The sequence below is a fragment of the Aspergillus versicolor genome, assembly GCF_001890125.1.
Source record: "Aspergillus versicolor CBS 583.65 unplaced genomic scaffold ASPVEscaffold_16, whole genome shotgun sequence".
In the NCBI taxonomy this organism is placed as follows: Eukaryota; Fungi; Ascomycota; class Eurotiomycetes; order Eurotiales; family Aspergillaceae; genus Aspergillus; species Aspergillus versicolor.
Window position 1 is genome coordinate 104,045 of NW_024467539.1, and position 26,823 is coordinate 130,867.

At 52.0% G+C, this 26,823-nt stretch overlaps 14 protein-coding genes across 14 annotated transcripts; 7 read left to right on the forward strand and 7 right to left on the reverse strand.

Annotated features, from left to right (window-relative positions):
* Window positions 1–1,323: 1,323 nt before the first annotated feature.
* Window positions 1,324–3,430, reverse strand: ASPVEDRAFT_57577 (uncharacterized protein; the record flags this gene model as incomplete). Its single annotated transcript, XM_040815352.1, has 9 exons — window positions 1,324–1,347; window positions 1,379–1,469; window positions 1,519–1,738; window positions 1,789–2,427; window positions 2,477–2,523; window positions 2,574–2,794; window positions 2,848–3,001; window positions 3,144–3,247; window positions 3,305–3,430. 9 exons carry the CDS (start codon window positions 3,428–3,430, stop codon window positions 1,324–1,326), a joined length of 1,626 nt encoding a protein of 541 aa, XP_040674261.1.
* A 541-nt stretch (window positions 3,431–3,971) lies between these two features.
* Window positions 3,972–4,947, forward strand: ASPVEDRAFT_57578 (SDR family oxidoreductase; the record flags this gene model as incomplete). Its single annotated transcript, XM_040815353.1, has 3 exons — window positions 3,972–4,019; window positions 4,075–4,676; window positions 4,725–4,947. 3 exons carry the CDS (start codon window positions 3,972–3,974, stop codon window positions 4,945–4,947), a joined length of 873 nt encoding a protein of 290 aa, XP_040674262.1.
* A 606-nt stretch (window positions 4,948–5,553) lies between these two features.
* ASPVEDRAFT_179901 (uncharacterized protein) lies at window positions 5,554–6,743 on the reverse strand. Its single transcript, XM_040808848.1, has 3 exons — window positions 6,722–6,743; window positions 6,173–6,643; window positions 5,554–6,101 (listed from the first exon to the last, which is right to left on the reverse strand). Exons 2-3 carry the CDS (start codon window positions 6,633–6,635, stop codon window positions 5,713–5,715), a joined length of 852 nt encoding a protein of 283 aa, XP_040674263.1. The 5' UTR covers window positions 6,636–6,643; window positions 6,722–6,743; the 3' UTR covers window positions 5,554–5,712.
* Window positions 6,744–7,774: 1,031 nt separating this feature from the next.
* On the forward strand, window positions 7,775–9,140 carry ASPVEDRAFT_156142 (uncharacterized protein; the record flags this gene model as incomplete). The annotated part of the gene is made up of 6 exons (XM_040808504.1): window positions 7,775–7,915; window positions 7,963–8,002; window positions 8,055–8,226; window positions 8,278–8,414; window positions 8,464–8,518; window positions 8,570–9,140. The coding sequence occupies 6 exons, from the start codon at window positions 7,775–7,777 to the stop codon at window positions 9,138–9,140; spliced, it is 1,116 nt and encodes a 371-aa protein (XP_040674264.1).
* Window positions 9,141–9,296: 156 nt separating this feature from the next.
* ASPVEDRAFT_179903 (GMC family oxidoreductase) lies at window positions 9,297–11,234 on the reverse strand. Its single transcript, XM_040808849.1, has 3 exons — window positions 11,183–11,234; window positions 10,411–11,124; window positions 9,297–10,364 (listed from the first exon to the last, which is right to left on the reverse strand). Exons 1-3 carry the CDS (start codon window positions 11,214–11,216, stop codon window positions 9,388–9,390), a joined length of 1,725 nt encoding a protein of 574 aa, XP_040674265.1. The 5' UTR covers window positions 11,217–11,234; the 3' UTR covers window positions 9,297–9,387.
* Window positions 11,235–12,477: 1,243 nt separating this feature from the next.
* ASPVEDRAFT_89720 (MBL fold metallo-hydrolase) lies at window positions 12,478–13,576 on the forward strand (the record flags this gene model as incomplete). The annotated part of the gene is made up of 2 exons (XM_040818675.1): window positions 12,478–12,682; window positions 12,729–13,576. The coding sequence occupies 2 exons, from the start codon at window positions 12,478–12,480 to the stop codon at window positions 13,574–13,576; spliced, it is 1,053 nt and encodes a 350-aa protein (XP_040674266.1).
* Window positions 13,577–13,626: 50 nt separating this feature from the next.
* ASPVEDRAFT_156144 (sialidase family protein) lies at window positions 13,627–14,883 on the reverse strand (the record flags this gene model as incomplete). The annotated part of the gene is made up of 1 exon (XM_040808505.1): window positions 13,627–14,883. The coding sequence occupies one exon, from the start codon at window positions 14,881–14,883 to the stop codon at window positions 13,627–13,629; it is 1,257 nt and encodes a 418-aa protein (XP_040674267.1).
* A 283-nt stretch (window positions 14,884–15,166) lies between these two features.
* Window positions 15,167–15,952, forward strand: ASPVEDRAFT_401998 (thioredoxin family protein). Its single transcript, XM_040812082.1, has 2 exons — window positions 15,167–15,471; window positions 15,527–15,952. The coding sequence occupies exons 1-2, from the start codon at window positions 15,449–15,451 to the stop codon at window positions 15,822–15,824; spliced, it is 321 nt and encodes a 106-aa protein (XP_040674268.1). The 5' UTR covers window positions 15,167–15,448; the 3' UTR covers window positions 15,825–15,952.
* ASPVEDRAFT_402047 (uncharacterized protein) lies at window positions 15,814–17,191 on the reverse strand. The gene is made up of 2 exons (XM_040812084.1): window positions 16,819–17,191; window positions 15,814–16,736 (listed from the first exon to the last, which is right to left on the reverse strand). Exons 1-2 carry the CDS (start codon window positions 16,940–16,942, stop codon window positions 16,081–16,083), a joined length of 780 nt encoding a protein of 259 aa, XP_040674269.1. The 5' UTR covers window positions 16,943–17,191; the 3' UTR covers window positions 15,814–16,080.
* A 627-nt stretch (window positions 17,192–17,818) lies between these two features.
* Window positions 17,819–19,895, forward strand: ASPVEDRAFT_47658 (uncharacterized protein). The gene is made up of 5 exons (XM_040813831.1): window positions 17,819–18,088; window positions 18,137–18,201; window positions 18,251–19,360; window positions 19,405–19,509; window positions 19,562–19,895. Exons 1-5 carry the CDS (start codon window positions 18,037–18,039, stop codon window positions 19,808–19,810), a joined length of 1,581 nt encoding a protein of 526 aa, XP_040674270.1. The 5' UTR covers window positions 17,819–18,036; the 3' UTR covers window positions 19,811–19,895.
* A 159-nt stretch (window positions 19,896–20,054) lies between these two features.
* ASPVEDRAFT_47659 (uncharacterized protein) lies at window positions 20,055–22,119 on the forward strand. Its single transcript, XM_040813832.1, has 6 exons — window positions 20,055–20,439; window positions 20,483–20,605; window positions 20,650–20,802; window positions 20,847–21,695; window positions 21,741–21,804; window positions 21,851–22,119. The coding sequence occupies exons 1-6, from the start codon at window positions 20,134–20,136 to the stop codon at window positions 21,961–21,963; spliced, it is 1,608 nt and encodes a 535-aa protein (XP_040674271.1). The 5' UTR covers window positions 20,055–20,133; the 3' UTR covers window positions 21,964–22,119.
* Window positions 22,101–22,639, reverse strand: ASPVEDRAFT_156148 (Con-6 family protein). The gene is made up of 3 exons (XM_040808506.1): window positions 22,521–22,639; window positions 22,344–22,478; window positions 22,101–22,293 (listed from the first exon to the last, which is right to left on the reverse strand). The coding sequence occupies exons 1-3, from the start codon at window positions 22,559–22,561 to the stop codon at window positions 22,224–22,226; spliced, it is 246 nt and encodes an 81-aa protein (XP_040674272.1). The 5' UTR covers window positions 22,562–22,639; the 3' UTR covers window positions 22,101–22,223.
* A 284-nt stretch (window positions 22,640–22,923) lies between these two features.
* Window positions 22,924–25,111, forward strand: ASPVEDRAFT_47661 (beta-N-acetylhexosaminidase). The gene has a single exon (XM_040813833.1). The coding sequence runs from the start codon at window positions 22,935–22,937 to the stop codon at window positions 25,038–25,040; it is 2,106 nt and encodes a 701-aa protein (XP_040674273.1). The 5' UTR covers window positions 22,924–22,934; the 3' UTR covers window positions 25,041–25,111.
* Window positions 25,064–26,593, reverse strand: ASPVEDRAFT_144666 (threonine/serine exporter family protein; the record flags this gene model as incomplete). The annotated part of the gene is made up of 1 exon (XM_040808006.1): window positions 25,064–26,593. One exon carries the CDS (start codon window positions 26,591–26,593, stop codon window positions 25,064–25,066), a length of 1,530 nt encoding a protein of 509 aa, XP_040674274.1.
* Between the last annotated feature and the right edge of the window lie 230 nt (window positions 26,594–26,823).

Genomic DNA, 26,823 nt, shown 5'->3' on the forward strand with positions numbered 1-26,823 from the left:
GGTCAGGATACATTCTCGGTCAGGATTCTGCGAGCAGGATCGACATGGCGGGGAACCGGTGTGGTGGCATTTGATTTTGGCTTTTCTGGGTCCGGTTGTCTTAGCAGGCTATCAAGATCTGCATCCTGGCCATTCAAGACGCAGCTGAGAGCGCGAAGTTCCTCGGTGGACGGGCAGGGATGTGAAAACTCACCGGCACCATTGACAGGCGAGTGTCGACCTCATTTGTCAAAGTCACCGCGTTCGGTGGATGGACTGGTGCGACCTGGCGAGAGTAGACGGTCGGGCGAAGGCAAAAGGAACTGGCCTGTTGGAAAGAGGGTTAGACTGGGCTGGAATTGTATCAGCGTCAGCCCGAAATGCGAGATGCGAAAGCCGCCACGGCCCCACCATGGAAAGAAACCCTTCTCGATGACGTTGACAGAAACGATTCGGTTCGGACGGCCGACCGAATTTACGCATTTCATTGGCTTTTCGCATCTCGCATCTGCTTTCGGATCCATTAATCCTGTCCGGTTGAATTGTTTTCTGGCTCACTTGAGAATTATAATAGGTCTCGGGTTGTCTTTCTTGATAATCAGGGTGCTTTTGACCCTGAGATACACGGGCCTGGCGTGTAAACTAGTACATCCGGCGTCGTTTACTCTATAGTAGTGTGATTCTATACCAAGATCCTATGTGGTGGTGGCAGGGATCGATGTCACCAGAAAGTATGGAATACAATGGATATATATATTTAATGTTCTCCAAATGGTTGACGCGGATTGACCCACGGTCGTATACTGAACAAAGAGGATAGCACCAAGCAGATAAATTAATATTACATCTGGTTCGTCCAATCTTTATCAATAAAAGACATTAATATTTAAATGAATGTTTACCAAGTGTAGAGCCAGTCCGCCCGCATTGTTTGGTGGCGCAGGCTGGTCCCGGATGAACTTCCATCCGATCAGGGCACCATATTTATAACAGTCGCAGTAGAACAGTAGGGAGTGTAGCAATTTATATGAGTATTAACGAGAGACACAGTTGGAGATATGCAAGTAGTACTTGGCAGTTTGGGTTAATGGCTGTGGGAGATCTGATATATACCCACACGAGGTATTGTCTAAACAAATGAAAGAAATATTACAATAACTAACAATAACAACCACGATAGGAAATTAGGCTAAGCAGTACCCGCTTCTATAACACCGTCGTATATGAACCGCTGCAGGAATAATGTCTGTTTCTTTGTCAAATGAGATATCATGCACCGGTGCCCTGTGAGGCATTCAGTGGTACTTGTTTCGGTCAGAGAGGTCTGTGTTCTCGAGGTAGACCTCAATCTGTGTAGTTGTCAGTAGTCTGTCGTACTTATTGATTTCAGTTAACGTACCTTGTTGGTCATTTTAGAGTCCACATCCTTGCAGCAAAGACAAGCTCCCAATCCGAGGATACCAAAGGCCATGGATACCATAGCAACCACGCTAGTACATGTCAGCATTCCATCAGGTAGAGATGGAAAGAAATACTTACAAAATGGCTTTGCAGTAAGCATTGGCAAGGGCAGCTTCGGCAGCAGCAGCAACGGCTGGACTGTAGTCCTTGAGAGCAGCAGCTCCACCAGATACAACGCCCATGAGCTCTTCAACCTTGCCCTCATCCAAGCCAGCGGCAGTCACTGCGGGCGGGATGTACTTCATCATGTACTTGGTAGTGCTCTTACTGTAAACGGTCTGGTAGATAGACGTCGCAACTGAAGATAATTAGCTGAGAGTCGATTAATGCCAAAGTTTACAAACATACTTGCACCAGCTGCGAATCGAATACAACCGGAGATACCCCCACTGACACCTAGGTTCTTGTGCTCGACACCCATCTGCGTAATGGCAATACTCAGGTACAGACCCCAGCCAAAGCCAGCCTGCGAAAGGAAGATGAATGCAATCATAGTTCCCTTGTTGTCAGGCGTGACGATGCCTAACAAACTGCCAAAGAGGACCATAACAAACACCGACCCGGTCAACTGCCACTGCCAGTTGCGGAGCTTGCTGCCAAATGCAGAGAGCAGAATAGCACCGAAGAAAATGGCAAAACCCTGAGGAAGGGAGAGAACAATCGAGTACTTCCAGTCTGCGCCACCGTTGGTGTAGAACAGAGTGATCATCTGGGGCCACAGAATGCTAGACGAGTAGTAGAACATGTTGACAACGCCCAGGGCGATAACGGGTGCGGTGAAGTCGCGGCCCCAGGAGCTGGAGAAGACGTAGGTTGGCGTAAGGGGGTACTTGAGATTGCCAAATGACTCCCAAAGGGCAAATACGACCAGCACAGCAGCGCCAACGACGAGGGGAGCGACAACGTGCGCATCGTTGGAGTCATAAACGCCAGCCCAGACAATGCCCATCAGGAAGGGAACCGCACCACCGATGAAGAGGAAGGCCCCTGTGTTCTGGATTAGTGGAGTCCGGGGCATGCATGGCGTATAACATACCGACGTAGTCCAGAGACTTGAATGCCTCGCTGTAGGAGACTCCGAGACTAATCATTTGTTAGTTGAATGTTAACGGTTGAGCAAGTCTGATACGTACGGATGCTTGGGCGGGTGGTAGAGAACGAGCAGGCCGATGAATGACAGACCCTGGAAAATAGCGATTCCCCAGAAGTTCCATGTCCAGGTTCCCAGTTCATAGCCGTAACGCGCAGTGACCGGGGCAACAATAACGGCGATGTAGACAGTCAAGTCGGCAATGACCACGCCAATGTGGCGCCACTTGTTTGGCAGAAGCTCAGGAAGTGCAAATGCAGCCATCTAACGAGACCTTGTCAGCACATTCGTGTCAAATAATTAGGTCCAGTGCCTACCTGGCAGTTCGCTCCGCCGAAGCCAGCGACAGCCAGTCCGGCGATGATCTGGTTCGTATTTTTGGCAGAAGCCACAATGACGTGACCGGCGAAGCAAACCAGATTGCCCAGAACAAGGAACCAGCGTCGGCCCAGAAGATCGGTGTTTGGACCGCTGTAATGATGAGCACTGAATCGCACAGCAAAGGGGTTGAGGCGTACAAGATCAGGAAAGCACAGGTAATTGAGATAGTCCAAGCCTGATACACATTAGCCGTTGTCCTCGACAGATGGGAGAGTCTCATACAGGGACAAACCAGATGTATCCAGTCGGATCACCCATGTCTGTTGAAATCATGGTGCCAATTGCCGACACCACAGGGACGGGCCAGAAGGACAAGCCATAACCGCAGGAGAGAATCTATACAGCAATTCATAATCAGTCTCATCTCCAGAGTTCGGCACTTGGAGAACGTACACACGAGACTATCCATGTCTTCAGCGTCACGACCGGGGGAGCAGAGCTGGGGTCGTCGACAGTGGACGGTGACTGCGGATCATAGCGAGCAGTGTCCACTGGGTCTTTCTCGCTATCAGTCGCCATGATTAATGAGAGGCAATGGTAGGCTGAGGCAAAGAAGTGAAGTTGTTTGAAAAAGACAAGTTCGAGAAGAGGAGAGGAGGATTTCTAGCAGCTCTGCAGCGAACGGCAGGTCATTAAGCTCCCTTGCATTGGGAGGGGCACTAGGTGGATTCGGTTGAACCCCCCCATAGCACATGGCTACTGGGAACCTGCTCAAGCCCCAGATGATAGGGAGGGCCAGTCCATGTCCAGTCCATGCCCCGAACCGTTGGCGGATCCGAATTACGGGGCTGGACCTGGCACGACCCCCTAGCGGCCAAACGGTCTCCTACCGGGGACAGCAACTGACTCGCTGATGCCGATCCACATTCGCTTTGGAATGAACTTACTGGGCCGATAGTTGACTTCGTTATTGGGCTCGGATCCTTCCTGACTAATGTCGACACGAAGTGTTTATTATTTGTGTGCGAGGTGATCGTTCGGCGACTTTTTAAAAGCTACCAATTGAGTCTGGCCTTCTGATACCAAGCAAGCATTTACCAGCGTCCGCTGTACATTCAACATGGGCTCGCATGTAGAGGATCGTGTTGCCATTGTTGTCGGAGCCACAGTTAGTACACCAAACGCGCGGGGCAATGTCGAGCTGTCACTGACCACCACTGCAGTCTGGCATCGGAGTTGATATTGCCCGGGATCTAGCCACACGGGGATGGAAGATTGCCTGTGTAGGCCGGCGTCGTGATGTTGGAGAGGCACTCCTGAAGACCCTCCCTGGCGACAATGCTCGGTTTTTCCCTGCCGATATCTCCAACTACGAGGAGTACGCGGGTGTCTTTAGGGAAGTCCACAAGCTATGGGGCCGTATCGACGCACTGTGTGCCAATGCTGGCGTTGTCGACACCTCTTCCGTTTACATATACGACTGGAAGAACAAGAGTGTCGACGATGTGCCCCCGGCTCCCGAGCTGAATGTCGTTGATATCAACTACAAGGGAGTAATCTACGGCACTCAACTGGCGACGCACTTTATGAGACACAACCCTCAGCCTGGCGGTCGCATTGTCATCACAGGAAGCATTGGGGGTGTCTTCCCCCACAGGACCTATCCTGTATACTGCGGCACAAAAGCGGCCGTCAACCACTTCGTACGCGGCATGGCCCCGCTACTGAAGCAAAAGGAGAACATTTTCATCAACGTCGTGATGCCTGGCATGGTGGACACCCCGATCGTCCCACCAGAGATGACTGCAGCTGTCACTCCCGAGTGGTGAGTTTCCTTAGTCTGCCGTTTCGAATAGATGCTTACCAGCCCCAGCCTGACCCCCGTTGAGACTGTCCTGAAGGGATACCAGGTGTTCCTTGAGGATAAAACAGGACTGACTGGCCAGACGCTCGAGTGCTCCGTGGACAAGCTGATCTACTACAACCTGCCCGAGCACGGCAATGGGCATTTCACCAAACGGGCAGTGACTGTGTGGGAACCCTTATTCCGCATGATGCACGGAGAAGACTCCCAGCTCCCGGATGCCATTCCGTAAAATACAAAGTGAAAAAAGTCGTCGGTGAAGGAGCGAAGGAAGTGAAACGATCCGTGTCGGCGTCGAACCAACGACCGGCAAGCCCTAATTCGCTTGGCTGCAGAACGGGCTCCGTCTTGGGGCGCCTGCAGGGCCGATCGCAGTAGCTAGAGCTAGTCGCAATTAGACCGTGTCAATCCCTCTTTTCAGGTTTTCATCTGTCAAATGTCAGCCAGTTAAGCATGGCCTCTCTTCCTGCCGAACCCGAGTCGTTGGATGCGCAGTCTCTCCACGGAACAGCGGGCGAGTATCCGCGTGGGCCTCTCTTGCAGCCAACTGCCAATCGATCCTGCGATTTCTTCACGGCTCGCTGCTCCATTGTCACGCGTGATCCTTCGAGAAAGTCTCGCCCGCCTTGGGCAATTCCGCCGTCGCGCGATGGATGGTCTGATGGCAATCGCTGCCGTGGTCGTGAAAGCGTCAAGGTCAAATGTCAACAGCCCGTGTGGAGCAGACGGACTTATCCTTAGTTCTGTTCTTAGTGTGCTTGGCTCTGCATTAATGACACATTAAGTTCATGAAGTTCATCAAGTTCAAGGTCCCCTTTTCCTGTGCTGCTGTTTCAACTCTGGTTTCCTCCAGAGTAGTCTGTACACTGAATATCCATAATACTCAGCTGACGAACCAAAAAGAAAAGAAAATAGCCGAACTGCACTGGAATTGACTCTGCCGATCTGAGTCGACAATAAATTCCCCGTTTCTGATTATTTGTCACACTACTTGGAACTACTTGTTCAAAATGGCCCCAACCTGGTTCTCCAGCACTGTCGCTGCCATCACCTCGCGCATGCCGTCATCACAGAACGAATGCTGGTCCCGGAAGTAGACGCCAGTGTCCGAGATCTCCACGGCCTGTCCGAAAAGTCTGTCGGTGGGTACGTGAGTCCCTAGTGTATCTGTCAAGCCCGACCCACCCTCGCCCTCGCCCTCCCCCGCCAGCTGCAGCACCACTTGGACCACCGACTGCATCTCAAGGAATCGATGCTGCGGGAAGGCGTTCCATCCCTTCCGATCAACCAGGTCGGTGCGTACGATTCCGGGGCAAATGGCATTGGCACGGACGCCCCCCGCGTGGAAGTGCTGCGCGATCGAGCGCATAAAGCCAACCACACCGACTGTTATGAAACGGTCGCAGTTAGAGTATGCACGGGATAATAGAGAATAATGTCTCAGATTGCGAACTCACATTTTGCCGACGAGTATAGTGGGGAGTAGAATGACGGATAGAGCCCGCCGCAGCTAGCGGTCATGACAATACTCGCCCCAACCCCATGGCCCGGGGACGCGCGGAAGTAATGCTGCGCTAGATAGGTCGTCAGGATTACCCCTTTCAAGTCTGCATCGACTGATAGCAGATCCGGTTCTGGTGGCGGCGCCACCATCTCGCCGGACCCGAAGGGGTGGGACTCGTAGAAGTTGAAACGCTCGATCATGCCGGCATTTGCAAACACGAAATCGAGTTTCTTGTGTGCCTGGAACGATTTCTGGAACGCCTCGCTAAGGATCGGGTACTTTGTAACGTCTGCATAGTGGAAGGTGGTCCGGGCAAGACCGTCAGCTGCTGCTGTCCCCCGGTCTGAGTTGATGTCCAGGATGTGGATTTCCCAGTCAGGGCGTGTAGACAGGGCAGCAGCAACTGCATATCCCATTCCACTAGCTAAACATGAATGCTCTGTCAGTCATGGACGATTTGATGCATCACTTGGAATCGATAAAGAGTGGCAAACGAACGCACCTCCACCCGTGATCAGGGCAACCTTGGGCGCCATTTTCGATGCAATTTGTCAGGATGTTCGTGCCGGGGTTTCAAGGCGATGTCACCCGGAATCGCCCTGTGAACGGCTGGTCTTATGTATATGCAATGTGGTGATCATCTTCCAGAGATGGCAGCAGATGCGGCGTGATAGCCCTCTTTGCCATTTTGATAGCGCAACCGACTCTTCTATTCAGACCCATAGGACAGTGGGCTCATCTCAACACACAGTCCAGCCGTGGATGCCTTCTCCGTTCGGTAGGAGGCAGAGCCCATGCCAAAATTCTGTGACTAGTCTAACGGTCCTCATCATGACACTCGGCCAGGTCCGTCGTCGAGTCAGTTAGCGCGCTGCTAACTGCCTGCAGGTTCCACCGCGGCTGATCCTTCGTGTCCCTCTTCGCCTGTTCCAGTAAATCACGAGGGTGAGACCATTCCAGTTACGCACCCCTGCCTCGGATCTGACTCGACCTGTGTCGGATGGTGAGACCCCTGCCACTCCTCTGCCCCGAAACGGACCATAAGGCGGGGCCGTTGCGCGATGGAACAGTCTGCCAATCCCAATCTTCCATCTGCAGAAAGAGGGCCTCTTTAACAGGTCAGTTGTCTCACAAACCTTATGCTTCCAGCCAATGGATGGTTGACGACCCGTTGCAATATCAGGGATGTCGGAGTATCAGTTCCATATTCGGCAGCATTCGTCAGTGGAAGACCCCGTTCTGGTGGGTGGATTTTACCGGAAACACAATACGAATGTCCCTGATATGCCTTTGCGAACGGACCGATGCTGTTCCTTGGGTCTGGGACGGTGCCAGGAGAAAGCAGGGGTAATACGAGCCATCGAGAGCTAAGCCCAACGATTTGCAGGAAACTTGCATATCTACTCTTCTGACATCTGTCCAAAGTCAGACCTGCAACGCCCTAATCTTCTCCACGCCTGTCGCTTTTAACAATCGTCCAGACCCCGAAGTTTCAGGTTTTCCCCCTTCGGAATCCTCTCCCTGGTGAAAGTGCTGCCATCTGAGGCCGTTCACTATGGCATACGACCTGAATACTGAGACATGGTGCGAGTATGGCATTGGCATATTCTTCCTGCTGCTGCGGCTTATAGCACGCCTGAATATGGGAGGAATCCGTGGGCTGCGACTCGATGATGCCTTTGCAACACTGGCCATGGTAACAAACCCCGTTCAGTATTGAGTTGCTATCGCTGACCGGTGAAGATATTCTTTACGCTTCTGACCGTGAATATCTACGAGATGAGTGAGTATCTGCCAGCTGACAGTGTCTTGGTATCAGAACTGACTCACCACAGACATACTCGGAACCAACATTGGACTCAACGCAGAGACCGCAATGGCTGTTCCGGAGAGCCAGTGGGATAGTATGATCCTGGGCTCCAAGCTGGCGTTCATGAATTGGATCTGGTACATTTGTTATATATGGTGCTTGAAGGGAGTCCTTCTCTGCCTTTACTGGAAGCTCACGTACGTCCCTTGATATCCCTGGAAGTGTCTCACATCCTGATAGATCAATAGTGCAGGAACATGGCACCGACACTTGGTTGTTGGTTCTTCGGGCTTCTGTGTTGTTATCTGGCTGGCATGCCTGTTGACGCACGTCTGCATGTGCACGCCAACCTACCGCAACTGGCAGATCCAGCCATATCCAGGAGGTAAGCTGTAGTTATATATACAGCCTGTCCTATTCTAACATGCATATAGATCACTGCACCCTCAGACAGCCTCTGTATGTTGAGATTGCCGTCTTCAACGTCTTGTATGTCACCCTTATCCCCTTGTGAATCGATACTGACAGAATCCTTGATAGATCCGATGTTTGCATCATTGTCATCCCTATTCCCATCCTCATGAAGCTCCAAGTCCCCGTTCCACGAAAGATTGTCCTGGCACTCATGTTCTCATCCGGTTTCTTCATCATGATCTGCACCATCCTCCGTGCCTACTACTCCCTCGCCAGTATCACCAGTCTCCCGATTGCCCTTGGCTGGGCCAGTCGTGAATGCTTCGTCGCCGCCATCGTCGCTTCATTGCCAGGCATTAAACCATTATTCCGCAACACCAAGATCCTGGGGTCGTCGAACCGCAAGAAGTCGCACAATTACTATAACAGCCAGGGATACAACAACTTTGGATCGAAGGCATCGGCAAACACCAAGACATTTGCTTCGAGACGCCGCGGCAGCCGTGGGGGGAACTTCGAACTGGACAGTGTCCTGAAGACGGGGAACATGGACACTCGTGTCTCGACCGGGGACAGTGAGGAATATATCCTGGAGAGCGCGAAGCATGAAGGCAATTCCACACGGCGACAGCCCAATAATGATCTGGCTATCCATGTGACGACGGAATACTCGCTCCAGACAGAGCACCAGCGATGAGTTTAAAAGATACCAGGTACTGCTGGCTATGAGTTATAATTATGTGGTGTTTGTCTACTGCAATTCGCAGTCTTACTATATCGTAATGTATTCTAGGAGTTCGAGGTTTATAGGGTCAAAGGTTGGATATCAAACAGTACCAATAGCTAACGAACGGGCGTTGGGTATACCTCTATCAAGTTCAATGCATCCTGCCAATTTCCATGCATTACATACAGTCTCGGATTCAGTTCCTTTGATTTGCAAGCTATAGCTTTCCGACGCCAGCAGCTCCAGCAGTGTCTAACTGGTATTCCCTGATCAGCTTATCCGCAGCTGTAGCCCCAGTCACATACGCCACAGCCTGAACGTGGCAGTTCGACAGCACCGGAACGACACTCATATCGGCAACTCGCAGGTTCTCAATCCCGATCAAGCGGAAGTCCTTGTCGACGACCGCCTCTGCATCACCCGGCTTGCCCATCTTCACCGTTCCCGTCATATGCCAGCTGGACGAGATATTCTCGCGCCAGTACTCCAGCAGATCCTCGTCCGAGTCAGACTTTGGCCCAGCCAGCTGCTGCACATTATCCTTCGTGTAGCCATCATACTGCGCGATACGCAGCGAATCACGCAGAGACTCGATTGCCGCGCGGCGGTCAAAGGGGTGCGACAGGAACTTGGGGTCGAACTTGAGCGGCGTATTAGGGTCTGCGGACTGCAGGACAGCCTCCCCGTTAACCTGGCTGTTGAAGAGGAAGACAAGCAGGCAGGAGTAGTTGAGAGCCTCCTTGGCAAACCCAGGAATGAACCAGTGGATGGGGAAATGCGTGAGGACCTCGTAGTGCGGGACTGTCGTCTGCAAGAGGAAACGCTTCTGGTCTTCAGGAAGGGCCTGGAATTCAGCAGACGAAGTCAGGCGGTCGAGCTTGAACCACCCAATGCCCAGTTCGCATGCGAATTTTGACCATGGGCCTGATCCGTCCTTCTTCCATTGCTCCAGGGCGCTGGCCATGGCTTCCTCGTCGCCGTAGAATTCCTTGCGCTGGGTGCTGTTCTCGACGCGAGTGTTCACGATGGGCACGAAGCAGTGGTCCTTCAAGGCCTGTCCGATGGCAGGGGCGTCCTGTACGACGGGGATATTGAACTCTTCAAGCTGCTTCGCAGGCCCAATACCAGAGTGCATTAGGATCCGGGGGTCCTCCAGCGATCCAGCGCACAGGACGACTTCTTTTGCGGCGTAGTCTGATATACATTAGCTGCAACTCCAAAAAGCAGGGAGAGGACATACATTTTGTTCCATCCGCTTCAACACCGACTGCCTTCTTCCCCTCCAGCACCAGCCGCTGCACCGGCGCATTCGTGATAACCGTCAGATTGGCCGGCTGGGGCTGCAGCAGATCCGCCGCCGTCGAGCGACGCCCATTGGCAGCCGAGTTAATCAACACCGACATCCCAATCGGATTGCCCGAGTTATGGTCCGGGTTGAGCGGAAACCCAGCCTGCTCGAAGACATCCAGCAGCTCGGGCAGGTCGCGCTCCCACTCCTGCGCAAAGCCCACATGCAGCGGGCCCGCGCTGCCATGGTCACCGGCCGCAGGCGCCGCATACTTCGCATCCAGACCAGCTGGGACGCCTGAATGGAACGTCTCGAGTGCCTTGAACCGCGCCTGCACGGGCTCCCAGGCGAAGCTATCGTCGTCGACGAGGCGTGCCCACTCATTGTAGTCGTCCCGGGCGCCGACGCTGTACACGCCGAAGTTGATGGCGCTAGAGCCACCCATGCCACGGCCGCGCGAGTAGTCGATCTCGCGGTTGTTGCAGTGCTCCTGCGGTGTGGTCTTGTATCCCCAGTTCATGTCTTTATTCTGGAAGGTTAGCCAGCGCTGGCCGTCGACGCGGAGGTTAGGGTCTGCATTAGGTCCGCCGGCCTCGAGGAGGAGGACTGTTGGTGCCTTGGGGGAATTGGCGAGCTTGGAGGCGACGGTACTGCCAGCCGGGCCGCCTTGAAAAGATTAATATCTGGATTGTAGCTCGATTGGTGATGTAGGTAGGATGCTTACTGCCGACGACGATGAAGTCAAATGGGGAGGCCATCTCTGGAATCTGGTGAAGGGTGAACTGAGTCTGAGGACGAAGCAGACAGAATGAGCTCGAGGACGAGCTCGCACGAGAAAAGGAATTCCAAATAGCTCATACCGCTATCTCGACCGCGGGGGACCGTTTGGAGCTTGGATTCCACTCTATCCCGTCTTCCCCCCCGACACCCAATGGCTTCAAACAACATCTGAGGTTTCTCCACTTGTGAACAGCGTGTGCATCCTCGATTGGAGTTTCTGGCCCCTCGGCGACCGTTTTGGAGCACCGAGCGGACGCCCCGCCCTTGGTGGCATCTTCCGCCTGCCCAAGGCAGCTAGAGTGAGGCTATCCGCACTTGACGCAGAGTAAAGGTGCCCCAAGTGGAGTCCTATCGTCTGCTAAACTCTTTCCAGCATGGCTTGAAGAGGGAGTCGGGGCCATCCGATGTCTGCGAAGTCTGACAGCCAGTCACCGGTGTGGTTGTGTGGAGCTGTTATTGAGATGTGCGACTCTCTGCCGTCCCACTGGCGAAGCCATCATTCTTCAATCCTGGAAGGATCACGATTCACGATTGCATGCTATCGGCTGAACTTCGGATCTCTGCTCGATCTCGCCCAGACTCCTGCTTGGGCTGTGCTGTTCCTATCCAGGATCCACTCGATCGGAAGGATTCCTTAACTCAAACAACCGTGCAGGAGAATGGGATTGCTGCGTATCTTGCGTCTCGAGGTATGAGACGAGAGCTTCATTTACCTAATGAAGACCTTAGTATTACTCGTCGTCATGCATCCGCATAATGAACAATGTAAACTAGCCTATATTAACTGCCGGAGCAATGATGTGGCTGATATATACTTTAATCACGGCTGGGATGTAAGGATAAATATCCGTCCATACTGAGCGAATCCGCCCAAATCCGCCATCAAACCCAGGAACTCCTGCTTTTCCGCATAATTCTCTAGCCACCGCATTATAAGTTCGCATATTGCACTGAATGTACCCCTTCTCTCCGCATTTTAACTGCCTTGGCTTCCCCGCGCTCCCCACCCCTCCTCTGTCAAGAGGTGGGGACAGGGCATTATCCGCGGTATGCCCTTATCCTGAATATACGCAGGCAATCTACTTCCTATCTGGTCCTGTGAGATCGACTGAGGTAGCCGGCACCGGATATGGGAGCTCTCTTAATAAATAGACCTCATCCTACCCGGCTGAAGCTGGGATATTACAAAACAAACTGTTGAACGTTGGCTCGTAGATATCCTTGTCTAGGTCACACATCATGAAGTTCTTCTCTCTTCTTCCCTTAGTTACTCCAGCCTTTTGTTGTCTCGAGAAAAGAGCGTCCGCTGCCGATATAACCGAAGGGCTTCGGCAGGAGTATTACTTCACGGATTACACGAACTACACGTCTTTCCCAGATGAACAAAAAGCCAATGTGACAAAGTATCTGGCTGAGGCACGAGACCTGGCCCAGCAGGATATATGTACGCAACTCACTGCGTTTGACTAGTAGAGGACTGACCGTCACAGATCCATACTTCGCCCGCGACTGCAGCTCCCTACCCGTGTATTCCGAATCGGACAGACTCTCCCAGTCTAATGGGTTCGTACCGGCGACTGAAGTATTTTCTGGCCTTTATTTTGTCGGCCAGGTAGCGTGGTCCTCCTGGGCATATGACACAGGCGACGGGCTCGTCATATTCGACACACTGGCTTCGGCAGAGGAGGCAGAGAACATAATAATCCCCGGAATCGAAAAGTTCGGCTACTCTGGAAAAGATATCAAGTATGTGCTGATCAGCCATGAGCACTTTGACCACTACGGCGGCGCCAAGTATCTCCAGGACAAGTACAATGTCCCTATTATGGCTTCAGCAAAGGCCTGGGAGGCAATGGCCGAGGATGACCTGGGCCCTCGCAAGAACGAGAAAGCTCAGACTGTCAGCGACGGAGATCGTCTGACACTGGGTAACCTGACTCTTACTTTCTACGAGACCCCTGGCCACACGGAGGGCACAATCTCGTGGATCTTCCCAGTCAAAGACCTCCAAAGCGGCGAGAGGTTTGTGGCAGCATTATACGGCGGCATGGGCTTTTCGAAAACGGAAGAAAGCCTCACCCAGCAGGTGGCCTCGTTCGACCGGTTCAGCGGGTTGGCGGGTCAGCACAATGTCGAGGTTCTCATAGGGAACCATCAAGGGAGAGACCGTAGCCTGTATCACCTTGATCTTTTGGCGCATCGCGAGTGCGGCGACAGGGGATGTAATATGGCCAACCCATACGTGATCGGTGCTGATGCTTACAAGCGGTGGTGCAAGGTTCAATCTCTCTGTATCCGGGCCTATGCAGCTAGAACGAATATGTACCTTAGACAGTAGCTTAATCAACAACTAGAAGGATGATGAATTACAAGACAAAAATACGATTGCTAACAAGAAACCTCGAGCCAGTCCACATCCACTTGAAGAAGGACCAGCTCGTTATCCAGCCCCTCGTAGAAGATTCCGAACTTGTCGCTTTCTAGTGCAGTGATTGTTGAATAGGCCGTTGCTCCAGGGCTAAATACCTTGCCAGCAGACCAGGTGTTCCCATCGTCACACGAATACCTCACGGTCCCATTTACCCGCGACTCCTGGTTATTCGCATTCGTGAAGAGGAGTATTCGAGCCAGGTCCGATCCTTGCTCAGCGTTAGGGTGCATCCGCGTAATAGCCCCATTGCACCCCGGGTCCGGCAACTGAGTCTCAGTCCTTAGGTCCGAGTAGGTTATGCCTCCATCGTTGGATAACGCGACCTTGCGATATCCACTACCGTCACCTGGTCGCGAATTCAGCATCACCGTTCCATTCGAGAGCTCAACTACCTTGTTCTCATCCATGCCTGTACCGACAGGTGTGCCCATCTGCCACGTACCGCCGCTGTCGTCGCTGTAGACACTATACGCCTGAGCAGCAGTCGATCCATCCGACTGAATTACACGGCCAACAAACGGTACCACCAGTCGTCCAGCATATTTGCCATATTTGAGCTGGATGCCTTGTCCAGACGTAGCGAATGCCCCCAGCACGCCGCCAACATTGTCAACACCATCGACGGTGGCACCGACAGGCTTTATAGCGGTTGTAATCAACGGCGGAGCCCCATCCTTGTCGGACGCCACCGGTGGCAGGTTAGGCTGATTATCAGGGTCAGTCGACCAACTGAGTCCTCCATCGGTGGACAAGGACACCTCGGCGCTGAGCACATCAACATCCGTGTCATTATTGCCGAGGACACTGTTCGGGAAACCCTGATCCTTCGAGAAGACGTGCAAGTTGAATACTGTCCCCTTGCCGCTATCGACCACGTAGCTTGGATCGCTGAATCCGTACTTCTGGACCCCTCCTGAGCCGGGCTGGCCTTTCGCAATGTAGGTCAGATCTCCCCAGGTCTCGCCATTGTCTGTGCTGCGTCGCTGGAGGATTGAATTCGGTGACGGGGCGTCTGCGCCGTCTGGGCGCCCGTCGAAAGAGGCCAGCACAGTACCATCGCCGAGGCTGGTTAAAGCTGTGATGCGATAGTACTTGAATGGGCCGTCACCATTGCGGGCCAGTGTCTGATTGCTAACTGCTGCATGGGAGAGTGCGAGGATAGACAGGACTGAGAGGACAGTTAGAGCGCGGGCGCTGTACAAGGAGTGTAGCATGTTGACGATGAAAATGTATTCTATTGAGGATGCAAGACTAGCTGGATATATACAATGATTCAGTGCTATGCGAGCATCATCGGCTCGGATAACATGAACATCAAGTGCTGGATCCGATGAGCGAATCGCTTCCCATCGCTTAACCGCACTCCAACCGATCGGAAGAGGGTGAATCACCTTTACATACAGGATAGACGCTGCATACAAAGAAATACCACACGCCCAGATTCAAGCACATCCAGTGATTAGGGTTTCTGCTTGGCGTCGAGGATAAACCCTATCAAACAATCGATGATTCATGGAGTCCTATTGCAGATGGAGTGCCATCGATTTCAACAGCAGACAACGTGTCATTTCTTGTGAACGACACGCGGAATGAACTGCATGCAGCAGGTTCCACCAAGTGATCCATTCATAATGCCGCCATCACGCCAAATCCGGACAAGCAGACGCTATAAAATATAAGGTCCCACTGAAAACCCCTTCTATCGCTATTCCTCCCTGAAATAGTGACAGCACTCTTTTTCCGTTCCTAACAACGAAAGCCGTGCTGCCACCTCTAACCATGTCTGTTACCGTTATCGAAAGGTAAGAGTCCATAATTCGCCGGTAAACACCGACTGCCACTGATACTCTCCTGCAGTTTCAAGCAGTTCCAGGACTTAATTAATTCAGGAAACGTTGTTGTCATCGACTTCTGGGCTTCCTGGTGCGGTCCCTGCCGCATGATCAGCCCCGTCTTCGAGAAAATGGCCTCGGAGTCAGAGTTTGCCAGCATCACCTTTGCCAAGGTCAATATCGACGAGAACGACCAAATCGCCAGTGAATTGGGAATCCGATCCTTGCCAACGTTTGCAACCTTCCAAAACGGAAATAAGCTGGACCAGGTTGTTGGAGCCAGTCCTCAAGAATTGCGGCAACTTCTTCTGAAGGCCGTATGAATACATATTGGACGTATTCTGGTGTTGAGAGCGATAATCGGAGAATAAAACTATAACTTTCACAGTCCCTGGGCAGCAGGCGTGGAGGCCACAAACTATATTTTCATTCCACTTGAACTGTTGATTAACGCCACACCACAAGAACTACTAGGCCAACCGTGCGTGGGCCACAGACCGAAATGCGAGGTTACTTCGTCCCCGGATTTCACGTCGCCATTAGGAGGCATATAGCATATATGCAATAGCTCATGCTCAGTCAGCGTCCCTCATGGGCATGCAGTTCTGCTATTTCCGTAGAGCCCAATTCTTGGGGAGGTATATTGGCAGTTGTTTCCACGGCATCCCGAGCCTCGAGCTCATGCAGTTCCCGTGGTTCGGCTGATAGCTCCGATTTTCCATACAAATAACCAATTCCCTTATCGGCAGTTGTAACGGTGTTTATATTCTGGCGCCGGTGGGCTCTTTTGATCGCGGTAAAGACGGCGATGACAGCTAGGGAAACACCCGCAATAGGCCCAGCGACAGCGCCAGCAATCCATGCTCTGCTATTTGAATGTGGGCTCTCATCGGCAGTGCTACCAGAAGACGAGTCTGTTGGTGCCATTGTCACCGATGGGCTCGTGGCGGGCATAGTAGAGTGTCCAGCGGCAGTCGTCATTGTTCCGAGCCCACCATATTTACTAATAACAGACATGGCCGAAGCTAACACAGTGTAATTCCCCGGGAAAAGAGTTTGACACGCTGTCACCAGCTTCTGGACATTTTCCGCGTCGCTTCTATTGAATGCCAAGCTGAGCCCGCCATTCTCTCGGACACAGTCGGCGCAGGATTCGAAGTTGTCAAGGAAGAGGCCGCCCACGGAAGCCGATTCGTTGCAGAGCCCCTGTGACCCGACCCCTAACGATATGAAGCCTAATAGTGCTGAGTGGTAAGTTCTACTATTTTGGTCGGTTGAGAGTGCGTGTATTAAGCGTGGGCAATAGTGAATACGCACGGCAAAAGCTGTAACAACCTGGGTTGCTACCAGTAGAATTCGAAATTGATGCCTGCGCACCAACGTTGGTGACGAGTATATAGATTCCAATGAAGATAGCTATCCACATTCGCTGAGATGACATGGTAGACAAGAAGCTGCTCGTCTGCTAGATCAATGAAATTCTAAAGGGAGAGAAACGAGAAAAGCGTCCTGTGAATGCGTCGGAGCGGGGATTGAGGAGGAAACCAGCCTCTACACAGCCACAAAACAAAAAAAGAAAAAGAAAAAGAAAAGAGCCCGATACCCCCACAGCCTCGTCTTTTAAGCGGCATAGATTAACATACCACGTCCCTCAGTGGCCTTTAATACACCCCGGACTTGTAGCTACAACAAGACTGGGTAAATGTATGGAGTATCCAGTAACTAGAACTTGTCCCAATTTGCCGGAATCATGCACTTTCAGTATGCAAATAATACCGCCGAATATGCTGTAATACAGCCCGGGCTTGGGACTGCTTTAAGAAGTCAGCCTTGACAAGGCTTAGCTGTTTGCAAGGATTGTGATTCCCTTGTGAGTGGGGCCAGGAGGCGGCTGAGGCTCAGGGTGGTGGCACAATTTGTTTGAGGAGAACATCAGAGAATGCAAAAACAAATAATCTTTTATGACCATGAGCCAGGGCATCCCCTTGGCGGACAAAGATGGTTGCTTTTGAGGGTTTTTGCGGTTCTCAACAGTTCACCCGTTGATAAACACCACTCCATGCTGAGAGATCCAACACACCATCTGCATGTTTGGCAGCGGACAGGGCCTCGCAGGCATCATCGGCAAGGGAAGGATGTCACAGCATAATCCAGAAAAGCGGTCAATCAATCCCGCTCGCTGCGGTGTGAATTAGATATTGGGCACTCTGCAATTAATGAAAAGCGTGATGCTGTTTATGAGCAGCAGAGACTCGGACCCCCAAACTCCCCAACTTCCTGCCCTCGCCAGCAGATTCTCTGTTTGGACTAGCAGACACGCCGTGCCAGCTGACCAGGCAGGAATACGCCGGCCGTTATAGTATTGTCATTGGTGGTAGATAATGCGGGGAAATATTGGAGTTACTGTGGCTATACCAGATATAGTAGCGGTTTCCTATCAAGGCAGATAGGATGCGATGGTTAAAAAGGAACCTACCGCAGAAGCTGTATCCTGACACCTATTCTCTATTCTATTGTATCCTGCTAAGAGCCAACATGGATGGGCCATTGGTTAACGAGACCCCAGGCACTGTCATCATCCGGGACGGTAGGTTTCGCAGGGTTTGATAATGAAGTGATTCTAACTTGGACACAGAAAATGACGAATCTAATGCTATTCTTCCTGAGCCCACTCCAACAGACGACCCAAATGATCCTTTGGTACGTGGTACGTGTCCAAATGCTGTGAAGACGAGACTGACGGGCTTAGAACTGGTCAAAACCCCGCAAGACAGTCAACTTTGCCATTGCCAGTTTCTATACTCTGGCAAGCTTCGTCTTGCTGGATATCGGAACGGTTGTATGGATTCAGATGAATGCTGAAGTCGGTCTCTCCTGGGCGAATCTTAACAATTCATTTGCTCTCAACCTGGCCGGCCTGGCAGTCGGGTGTATATTCTTCATCCCATTCGCGATCAAGTACGGTCGTCGTCCGATTTACATTCTCAGTACAACAGTCCAGTTCGCTACGGCCATTTGGAATGCCAGGGTGAACTCAACTGGAGAGCTGCTCGCCGTTAATGCCGTGAGTGGTCTTGCCGGTGCCGTCAGCGAGGCGCTGGTGCAGATGACTATTGTAGACGTCTTCTTTGTACACCAGCGGGCCTCTGCCAATGCCTTCTATAACATGATGGTAAGTGCCGGCGCATACCTTGCCCCCGTTGCTGCCGGCTACTGTGCCACCGCGCAGGGCTGGAGGTGGATCTGGTGGTGGACAACTATTATGCTGGGCATCAACCTTGTATTGTTTGTTTTCTTCTTCGAGGAAAGCAAATACATCCCAACTTTTATTTCCCAGCCGGGAGAAGCCACAAAAGAGGTAGAAGTAGACGCAGCCTCTCCTAAGAAAGGCAAGGTCCAAGGTGTAGCCCTCTCTCCGAGTGTAGAGTCGGGGGATGGCTTCAGGAAAAAGTCTTACCGCGAGCGAATGGCATTCATAACCAGGACAGACAACTCGCTGATGGAGAACGTGAAACGCCCGATACTCGTCCTTGTGGGCTTTCCTGCTGTTTCCTTCACAGCTCTGGTCTGGGGCACCTTCTTGTCGTGGTTCTCCGTCATCGTCACGACTCAGTCGTCGTACCTTTCCTACGCCCCGTACGAATACAACTCTTCGCAGATCGGCCTGTTCAATTTACCCCCCTTCATCGGCGGTATATTTGGGGCTGCCTTGGGAGGGCCCATCAATGACTGGTATATCCTTTGGCGGGCGAAGCGAAACAACGGGACTTTTGAGCCAGAAACGCGTCTACATCTCTGTATACCGGCGATCTTTGCGACACCGCTGGGAATACTTATTTTCGGCGTCGGAATAGCTAAGGTCAGTCCACTTTCACTGTACTCCGATGTTTCTAACAGATGCAGGGCTGGCCATGGTGGTCCCTCGCTTTAGGGAGCGGTATCTTTGGCTTTGCATTCTTCTGCACCGGGGCCTGTGCTCTTACATACGTCGCCGACTGCTATCAAGAGGTAATGCCCTATACTACTGTAAATGAAGACTACGATAAGCTAACCGGGGTAGATTGTCGGAGACGCCCTGGTTGGCGTTGCATTCGTGCGCAACGCCCTCTCCATGGTTATCGTGTTTGTGCTCACGCCGTGGATCGAGGCCACAGGGCTGTTGAATATGTTCATTGCAGTGGCGTGTATTGCAACGGGGACAATGTTGACAAGTATTCCAATGATCTTATATGGAAAGAGGATGCGTATGTGGACAGCGAGTCGGTATCGCAAGATGGCTCTGTTGCAGCCGGGGGCAAGGAGGATCTGATCGGCATATGTTCACTCTATTTACCGATAGAATATCCGAATTTATGCAACACTGGATCCGTATTAACCAGTAATCTGAATGTGACGTGTGATCGGATGGTCCGAACGTGATATTGGAGCAACCCCGCATACTGCTGAAGATGTCCTGCTGCAGCCACTTCTGATTCGCCTCACAGCCGGCGTGTTTTGAATGTGGCTTTTCCTCCAAATGCCGAGCAGGGATTCCAGGTGTTTGCGTCGTACAGCCTTTTTTGGGCTGCCTTGGGGTTTAAATCGGGCACGAGAGCCACCCCTTGTTGGTAGCGACAACAAAACCAATCCACAATGACTATCTCTAATGCCCCGTCTGAGCCATGGCAGGCAATAGCCGCCAAAAAGAGAGAAGAGGCTGCAAAGAAAATCCCGGCTGAGTGGAAATTGGCGTCTAAGTATACAGAGGGCGTTAGCGAAACATCCACCGCCAGCGTGCTCCATGTGCCTAGAGAGTGTGGCCTTCTATCTGCCAGAGAACTTGAGATCACCGAGAAATATGACGCTGTCGAGCTGCTCAAGGCTATATCTACGGCCAAATTCACTGCCCTGGAAGTTACGGTGGCCTTTTGCAAGCGAGCAGCGATCGCGCAGCAGCTGGTGAGTTTCGATTTACCTAGATATGCGTCGCTAATACTTCTAGGTACAATGTCTAACTGAGACATTCTTCGACGAAGCAATTGCCCGTGCTAAAGAGCTGGACGAGTACTTTGCAAAGACTGGCAAGGTCAAGGGACCCTTCCACGGCCTGCCGATCAGCCTCAAGGTCAGACTCCTGCCAGAATAAACGGGCAAAAGCTGAATGAACAGGACGCGTTCAATGTCAAAGGACACGAAACCACTATCGGGTTTGTCTCGTATTTCGGCAAGTCCACAGCAGCAAGCAACGCACCGTTGGTGGACATTTTGCTCGAGCTCGGTGCCGTTCTCTACGTCAAGACCAACATCCCCCAGACCATGATGGTACGTCTCTAAGTATTTCAATCACAAGTATCTAACAAGTGTAGTCCGCCGACTCGCACAACAATATTTTTGGTCGAGTCCTGAACCCGCATAACCCCAGCCTCGGAGCCGGCGGCAGCAGCGGAGGCGAAGGCGCCTTGATAGCCATGCGAGGCTCCATCCTGGGCGTTGGGACAGACGTCGCCGGGTCAATCCGCATCCCAGCACTCTGCTGCGGAGGGTTCGGCTTCAAACCCACGGTCGGTCGGATTCCAGATAGCGGCCAGGGGTCTGGGGCGCGCAAGGGCAGTCCTGGTGTCGCTGCGTGCGCGGGGCCACTGGCGACTACGTTCCGCGATCTGAAGCTGTTCATGGATACGGTCATGGCGGAGAAGCCTTGGAATAGGGATCCGACTGCATTGGCTGTGCCTTGGAGGCCGTCTCCTACTGTAACGGAGGGTCCATTGACCATCGGGGTCGTCGGAGAGGACCCGGTATATCCATTCCAACCGTCTGTGCTGCGCACACTTAATGCAGCTGTCGAGGCTCTGAAAAGGGACGGCCATACAATCAAGATACTAAAAGATGTTCCATCAATCTCTGATGCAGCAGCACTGGCCTTTAATATGTTCGCGTTGGACCCGAACAGTACCCATTACACGCATATCCATGCAAGCGGTGAACCGGAAGTTCCCTCCTTGAAGGACAGTCTGCCGGATCTTTGGGACAAAAAATATACAGTAGACGATATCTTCGACCTCAACGCTCAGCGCGCTGGCTTTGTTTCTCGATGGAAGCAGATTTGGCGGGATAACGGTCTGGATGCGATCGTCATGCCGGGGCATCGAAAGACCGCCGGTGCTCATGATACTTACGGCCATCCGGCATATACGGTTGTGTGGAATTTAGTCGATGTAGGTTGATATCTATCGTTTCTGATTGTTTGCTGACATTGCCAGTGGCCTGCTTGCGTGATTCCGTATGGAAAGGTTGATCCGGTGTTGGATTCGGTGGATGCAAACTGTAAGTTGGGCTCCATTTGAAGCCGAACGGTATTAACAGTGTCCAGATGATCCCGGCCAGTTTGAAAATGCACCGTGCTCGATTCAGGTGGTTGCACGGCAATTCGAAGATGAGGAGCTGCTCTCAGTAGCCAGTGTGATCGGAGCCAGGTTGGTTTGATAGATAGACTATATAACGGAGTAACTGTCTTCAATCTATATGTATACATCAAATGGGCAGGTTAGAAAGTAGTTCATGACTTGCAGCCCGTCTCCTTTTTATCAGCATTCCAGTTTGCTAATGAACTATGAGTGCCTCGATCTTGGTGATTCTGCATTCCTGGTATCTTCATTGTCTATTTATAAAGATGGAAGCAACATCTCGTCAAATTAAAGTTAATTTACTGTTACATCGTACATATTTACATAAATCAAATAGTGTTACTCCTGGGGTGCATGGCCGCCTTGCTTTTTTGTTTTCTTTCCTTCAGCATCAGGGTCATACATGGCACTGCAGATATTAGCAACAAAATCAACTGCTGCATATACAGAGAGACGTACGCTTTCAATCCGGCGGTCCTTCTGATGGATTCTTTATCCTGGGCGCCCTGGGCCGCCTGGTTTCCCTCCAGGTCATCAATAACAGACTGAGCGTGCTCCCTGGCCGTTTGGGAGATGCTGGGCTTGCGCAGGGCACTATATTGTTAGCTACGTCCCATATTAGAGACTCAGACTCACGCCTTGTAGGGACCCATCTGGTTGAAAGGGTCCTCGGTCATCGCGGTGAGTAGTAATGCGAATATTATATTCTTTGGGTTAATTCAAGTTATCCCAACATGATAGAGACTTATATGGAGGCTTTCGGGCTTCTTATAGCCCCTGATGGCGATGCAGTCATTCTCACGTCAGTCCCCCGCACATCCGCGAAGATGGTTCCATGGTACAGCAGCATACAATTAATTGTCCGGTCTTGTTATGCTCTCTATAATTATTGACCCCTTGTTCAATTAATCGAAAGTCCGTGCAGGAATCCAGAACAGGGATGGATTGGCATGCATATCTGTGACCCAAGAATGCAACATCGCCCCGCAATCAACACCTGCTCGTATAAAGTAAACATCCCCGCCGAAATATTGCAGACGGGGTCTCGCCATGTTATCCATCGTTCTCCTGGGAATAGCTGCGGTGGCATCAGCCCTGCAGCCTCTTCCTCCAGTAGACTGGGTTCCATCTGACAGTAATGGCTTCCATATTGCGTCTGTCGACCACACAATCTACATTTACAATGACTTTGCACAGCATCGCGACGAAAATGGGTTGACGTTGATCCCGCCCTCTGCCATCGAATTTGCCGATACATTCAGCCAGGACCTGGAAGAGGTGACTGGACATCCATGGACTGTGCGCGCCGTCGACGCCTTCCCAGAACACGGATCGGGCATCTTCCTTGGCAGCTCTGACGGTGCATTCACTTATGAGAATGGCGAGCCGACCGAGGAAGGATACGAGCTCGAAATTAAATCGAATCGAGTGTTTGTGCGTGGGACTGGAGCTCGAGGAATGTGGTGGGGAACTCGCACTCTACTGCAGCTGTTGATAATCAATGACGGCCACATATCTGCCGGCCGAACTGTCGATGCGCCCTCATTTGCGACAAGAGGTTTCCTCCTCGATGCCGGACGAAAGTGGTACTCTCCCTCATTCCTAAAAGACCTCTGTACATATGCCTCGTTCTTCAAGATGTCGGAGTTCCATTACCACACCAGCGACAACTACCCCCTGAACCGCGGGCACAACGAGACCTGGCAAGATGTCTACGCCCAGTTCTCTCTTCATCCTGAGAATCCTGACCTGCAGGAGCTCGTCCAAAGAGCGAACGAGACCCTCTCGCGCGCCGAGTATGAGGATCTCGAGCATCACTGCGCGCAACGGGGCGTGACAGTCATCCCGGAAATCGAATCCCCCGGCCACTGTCTCTTCCTGACAAAGTGGAAGCCTGAATTGGCCTTAGATACGAAGAAGGATCTACTGAACCTGTCGCATCCAGATACAGTACCCCTCGTCAAGTCCATCTGGGCGGAATTCCTCCCCTGGTTCCATACCAAAGAGGTCAACATCGGCGCCGACGAGTACGACCCAACTCTAGCAGACGACTATATCGACTTCGTGAACGAACTGGCCGAGTTCGTGAAACAGGAATCTGGAAAACGCGTGCGCATCTGGGGCACATACGAGCCCTCCGAAACTCGCACCATCTCTAAAGACATCATCATCCAGCACTGGCAGTACGGCCAGTCCGACCCGGTGCAGTTAGCCAACGACGGATACGAACTCATCAACTCCGAGGACTGGTGGGCGTACATGTCGCTAAAGAACGACCACATGCCTATCCTTCCAGCGCCGTACCCTGCTTTCTTCAACAACTCGCGCGTGCTCGATTTCGCTGACCGAGAAGGCTGGCAGTGGTCGCCGGCCCTGTTCAATCCGTATAACATCACCGAGCAACCGGACCAGAAACCTGTCAAGGGCGCTCTTCTCGCTGCTTGGAATGATAATGGGCCTGATGCGACTACTCAGCTTGAAGCCTTCTATGCCATCCGCAATGGCATCCCGACAGTTGCTTCGCGGTCGTGGTCTGGAAACCGCGGGCCAAAGCTCGACCTGTCCAGCCTTGATTCTTCCATGGATCTGCTCACATCGAAGGCCGTTGCACAGAACCTTGACCGGAACTTGAATGTTAAGCCCAGCGAATCGAAGGCCCACGTCCAATGGAGATCAGCCGAGGCTGGTGAAGAAGGCAAGGTGCATCTTGGATACGGCAGCAAGGGGATGAACTACACCCTGGAACTAGACGTGACCGGACCATTCGTTCTCTCTTCGAACGATTCATCACTAGCCCTGTCTTCCGATGGCGCATTGACATTTATTTCTGACGGCTGGGACTATCCGCTTCGTTCTGTTGACGAGACAGATGGCTTTGACGCAGGCTTTCCTGGTCGGATCTGGACGAACGAGACATCGTCTACGCATGAGCCTGTGACCGTACCGCTAAACAGCCATATTACGGTCCGCACTGATGTGATCGGGGGTAGTCGGGTCTGGGTAGACGGGGACTTTGCCGGACGCTTCGAGGTTTTTGTCTTCGGTGGTAAAAACACCTTATTTTCATGGAGCCAGATGGCGTTTGTTGCGCCTCTGGAATGGGTTGAGGGGGGTATAAATCAGCTACAAATTAGTGGATATAATGGACAGCATTAACAGGTCTGGAATATATATGTATTTTACAAACTGAATATACCGCTCCTCGCCTTTTTCCGCATTGGATATACAAGCAGCACGCTGATAGACAACCCAACCGTAATAGCGATCCCAATCTGAGCCATCGTATAACCGGCATTCAGGTCTGAAAAGATCGTTTCACGGGGGGCATCCGTACTGCCTTTCTTATTGAGCGCGTCCGCATTTATCAGTCCACTGATGAGACTCCCCGACGCAGCCAGACTGCCAGGCACCTGCAGGTAAATTGCCGGGTGCATCAGAGCAACCGCCATTCCATGCTCAATTCGCGCATAAAGGTTCGCAAGAACGCCCACAGTCAACGCGCCTAACGCCTGTGAAAGCGTAGGCACGGCCGCGAAACGCTCATTCGAGAAGTGGTTGACGCACCATCCAGCCAGGGCGATACCAAGCATAGGTGGCATCTGCTTCCAATTCCCTTTATTGACGATGACGTAGCAGAAGGTAAACGGTAGCACGAAGGCGATGGGCCACCAGACGGGGTAGTTGGTTCGGCACTGGGTCTCGGAAGTGGCATTGGGGTGGATTGCGCCGTAGATGGTGATCCCGATTGTGAAGCCAAAGGAGAGAAACAGCGTATATACAATTGCATACACCATGCGCACAGCGCCGGATACCATGTTCTTGGACTGGAGTTCCAGCGCACTGCTGGTTATTGCGAAGCCAGGCAGAATCAACACGATGGATGCTTGGGAAATGGCCGAAAAGCAGAAACTCTGGTCTTCGCCCCAGTGGATCGAACCGAAAGCGCGACCGATGAAAGATGCCAGAATTGCAGCGCATGTTTCAAAGACGTAGCCATACAGCTCTGACCTAGGAGCCAGCACCAGTTCCGACAGGCCTATCAAGCTCCCCAAGACGAAAATGATGGGCAGATCAACCGGCTGCGCATTATAAGACACAGGGCCGATGCACATCGAAGCTAACCCGTAAACCAACACTCGAAACCAGAGGGGAAAATACTCTGGCTGGTCAGTGATCTCATCAATCTGCATTATGCCATCTTCAACAGTCGTCTTCTTGTGGATGACATTCTTATACACCGTGTGCAGATCATGCAGCTTAGCGAGATTCAGCGCCTGCGTGCAACGAACGATCTGAAGATCTATAGATTCCTGTGCCTTGTTGTCGAAGGACATGATCATGCAGCCCGGCATGTAGAACGACTGAATATGCAGGCCAAGGGCTTCGCCAGTGTGATGGACATACTGTTCCAGCCGGTGTGTTGGAGCTCCAAACAGAATGAGGGCTCGGCAGACTTTTAACACGTATTTCCTGCAGATGTCGGCTCTTGCAGATTCAATAGAATGGCCGGTGCAGTTCTCAAGGTCAGTCTGGGACGGTGTCTGGCCATTTGTCGCGCCCTGTTGCTGCTCATGGCTCTTTTCCGCAGAATCGGTTCCCCTGCTGGAGGACGAAGTGGCAGTTGGTGATTCTGGACCGGGTGAAGCTGCAGCATTCTGATTCTGACGCTGCTCGTCAGGCACTTGAGGGTCAACTCCAGGATTTGCCATGTCTCCTGGACGAAGTCAAAGATCCCGTAGCAAGTTGATGATGTGGATAGCACAACGATTAGTCATCTGGCGATGATCGAACAGGGACAGCGACATGTGGAACTCGTTTATACAACAAAACATAGTTGAATTGAATAGAATTATTGACCATTAATATTAGTATCTATAATGGTCCTCACATAATTTTTTGACGAGTATTCTATCAATTCCCGCTTGTATACACCGGACTG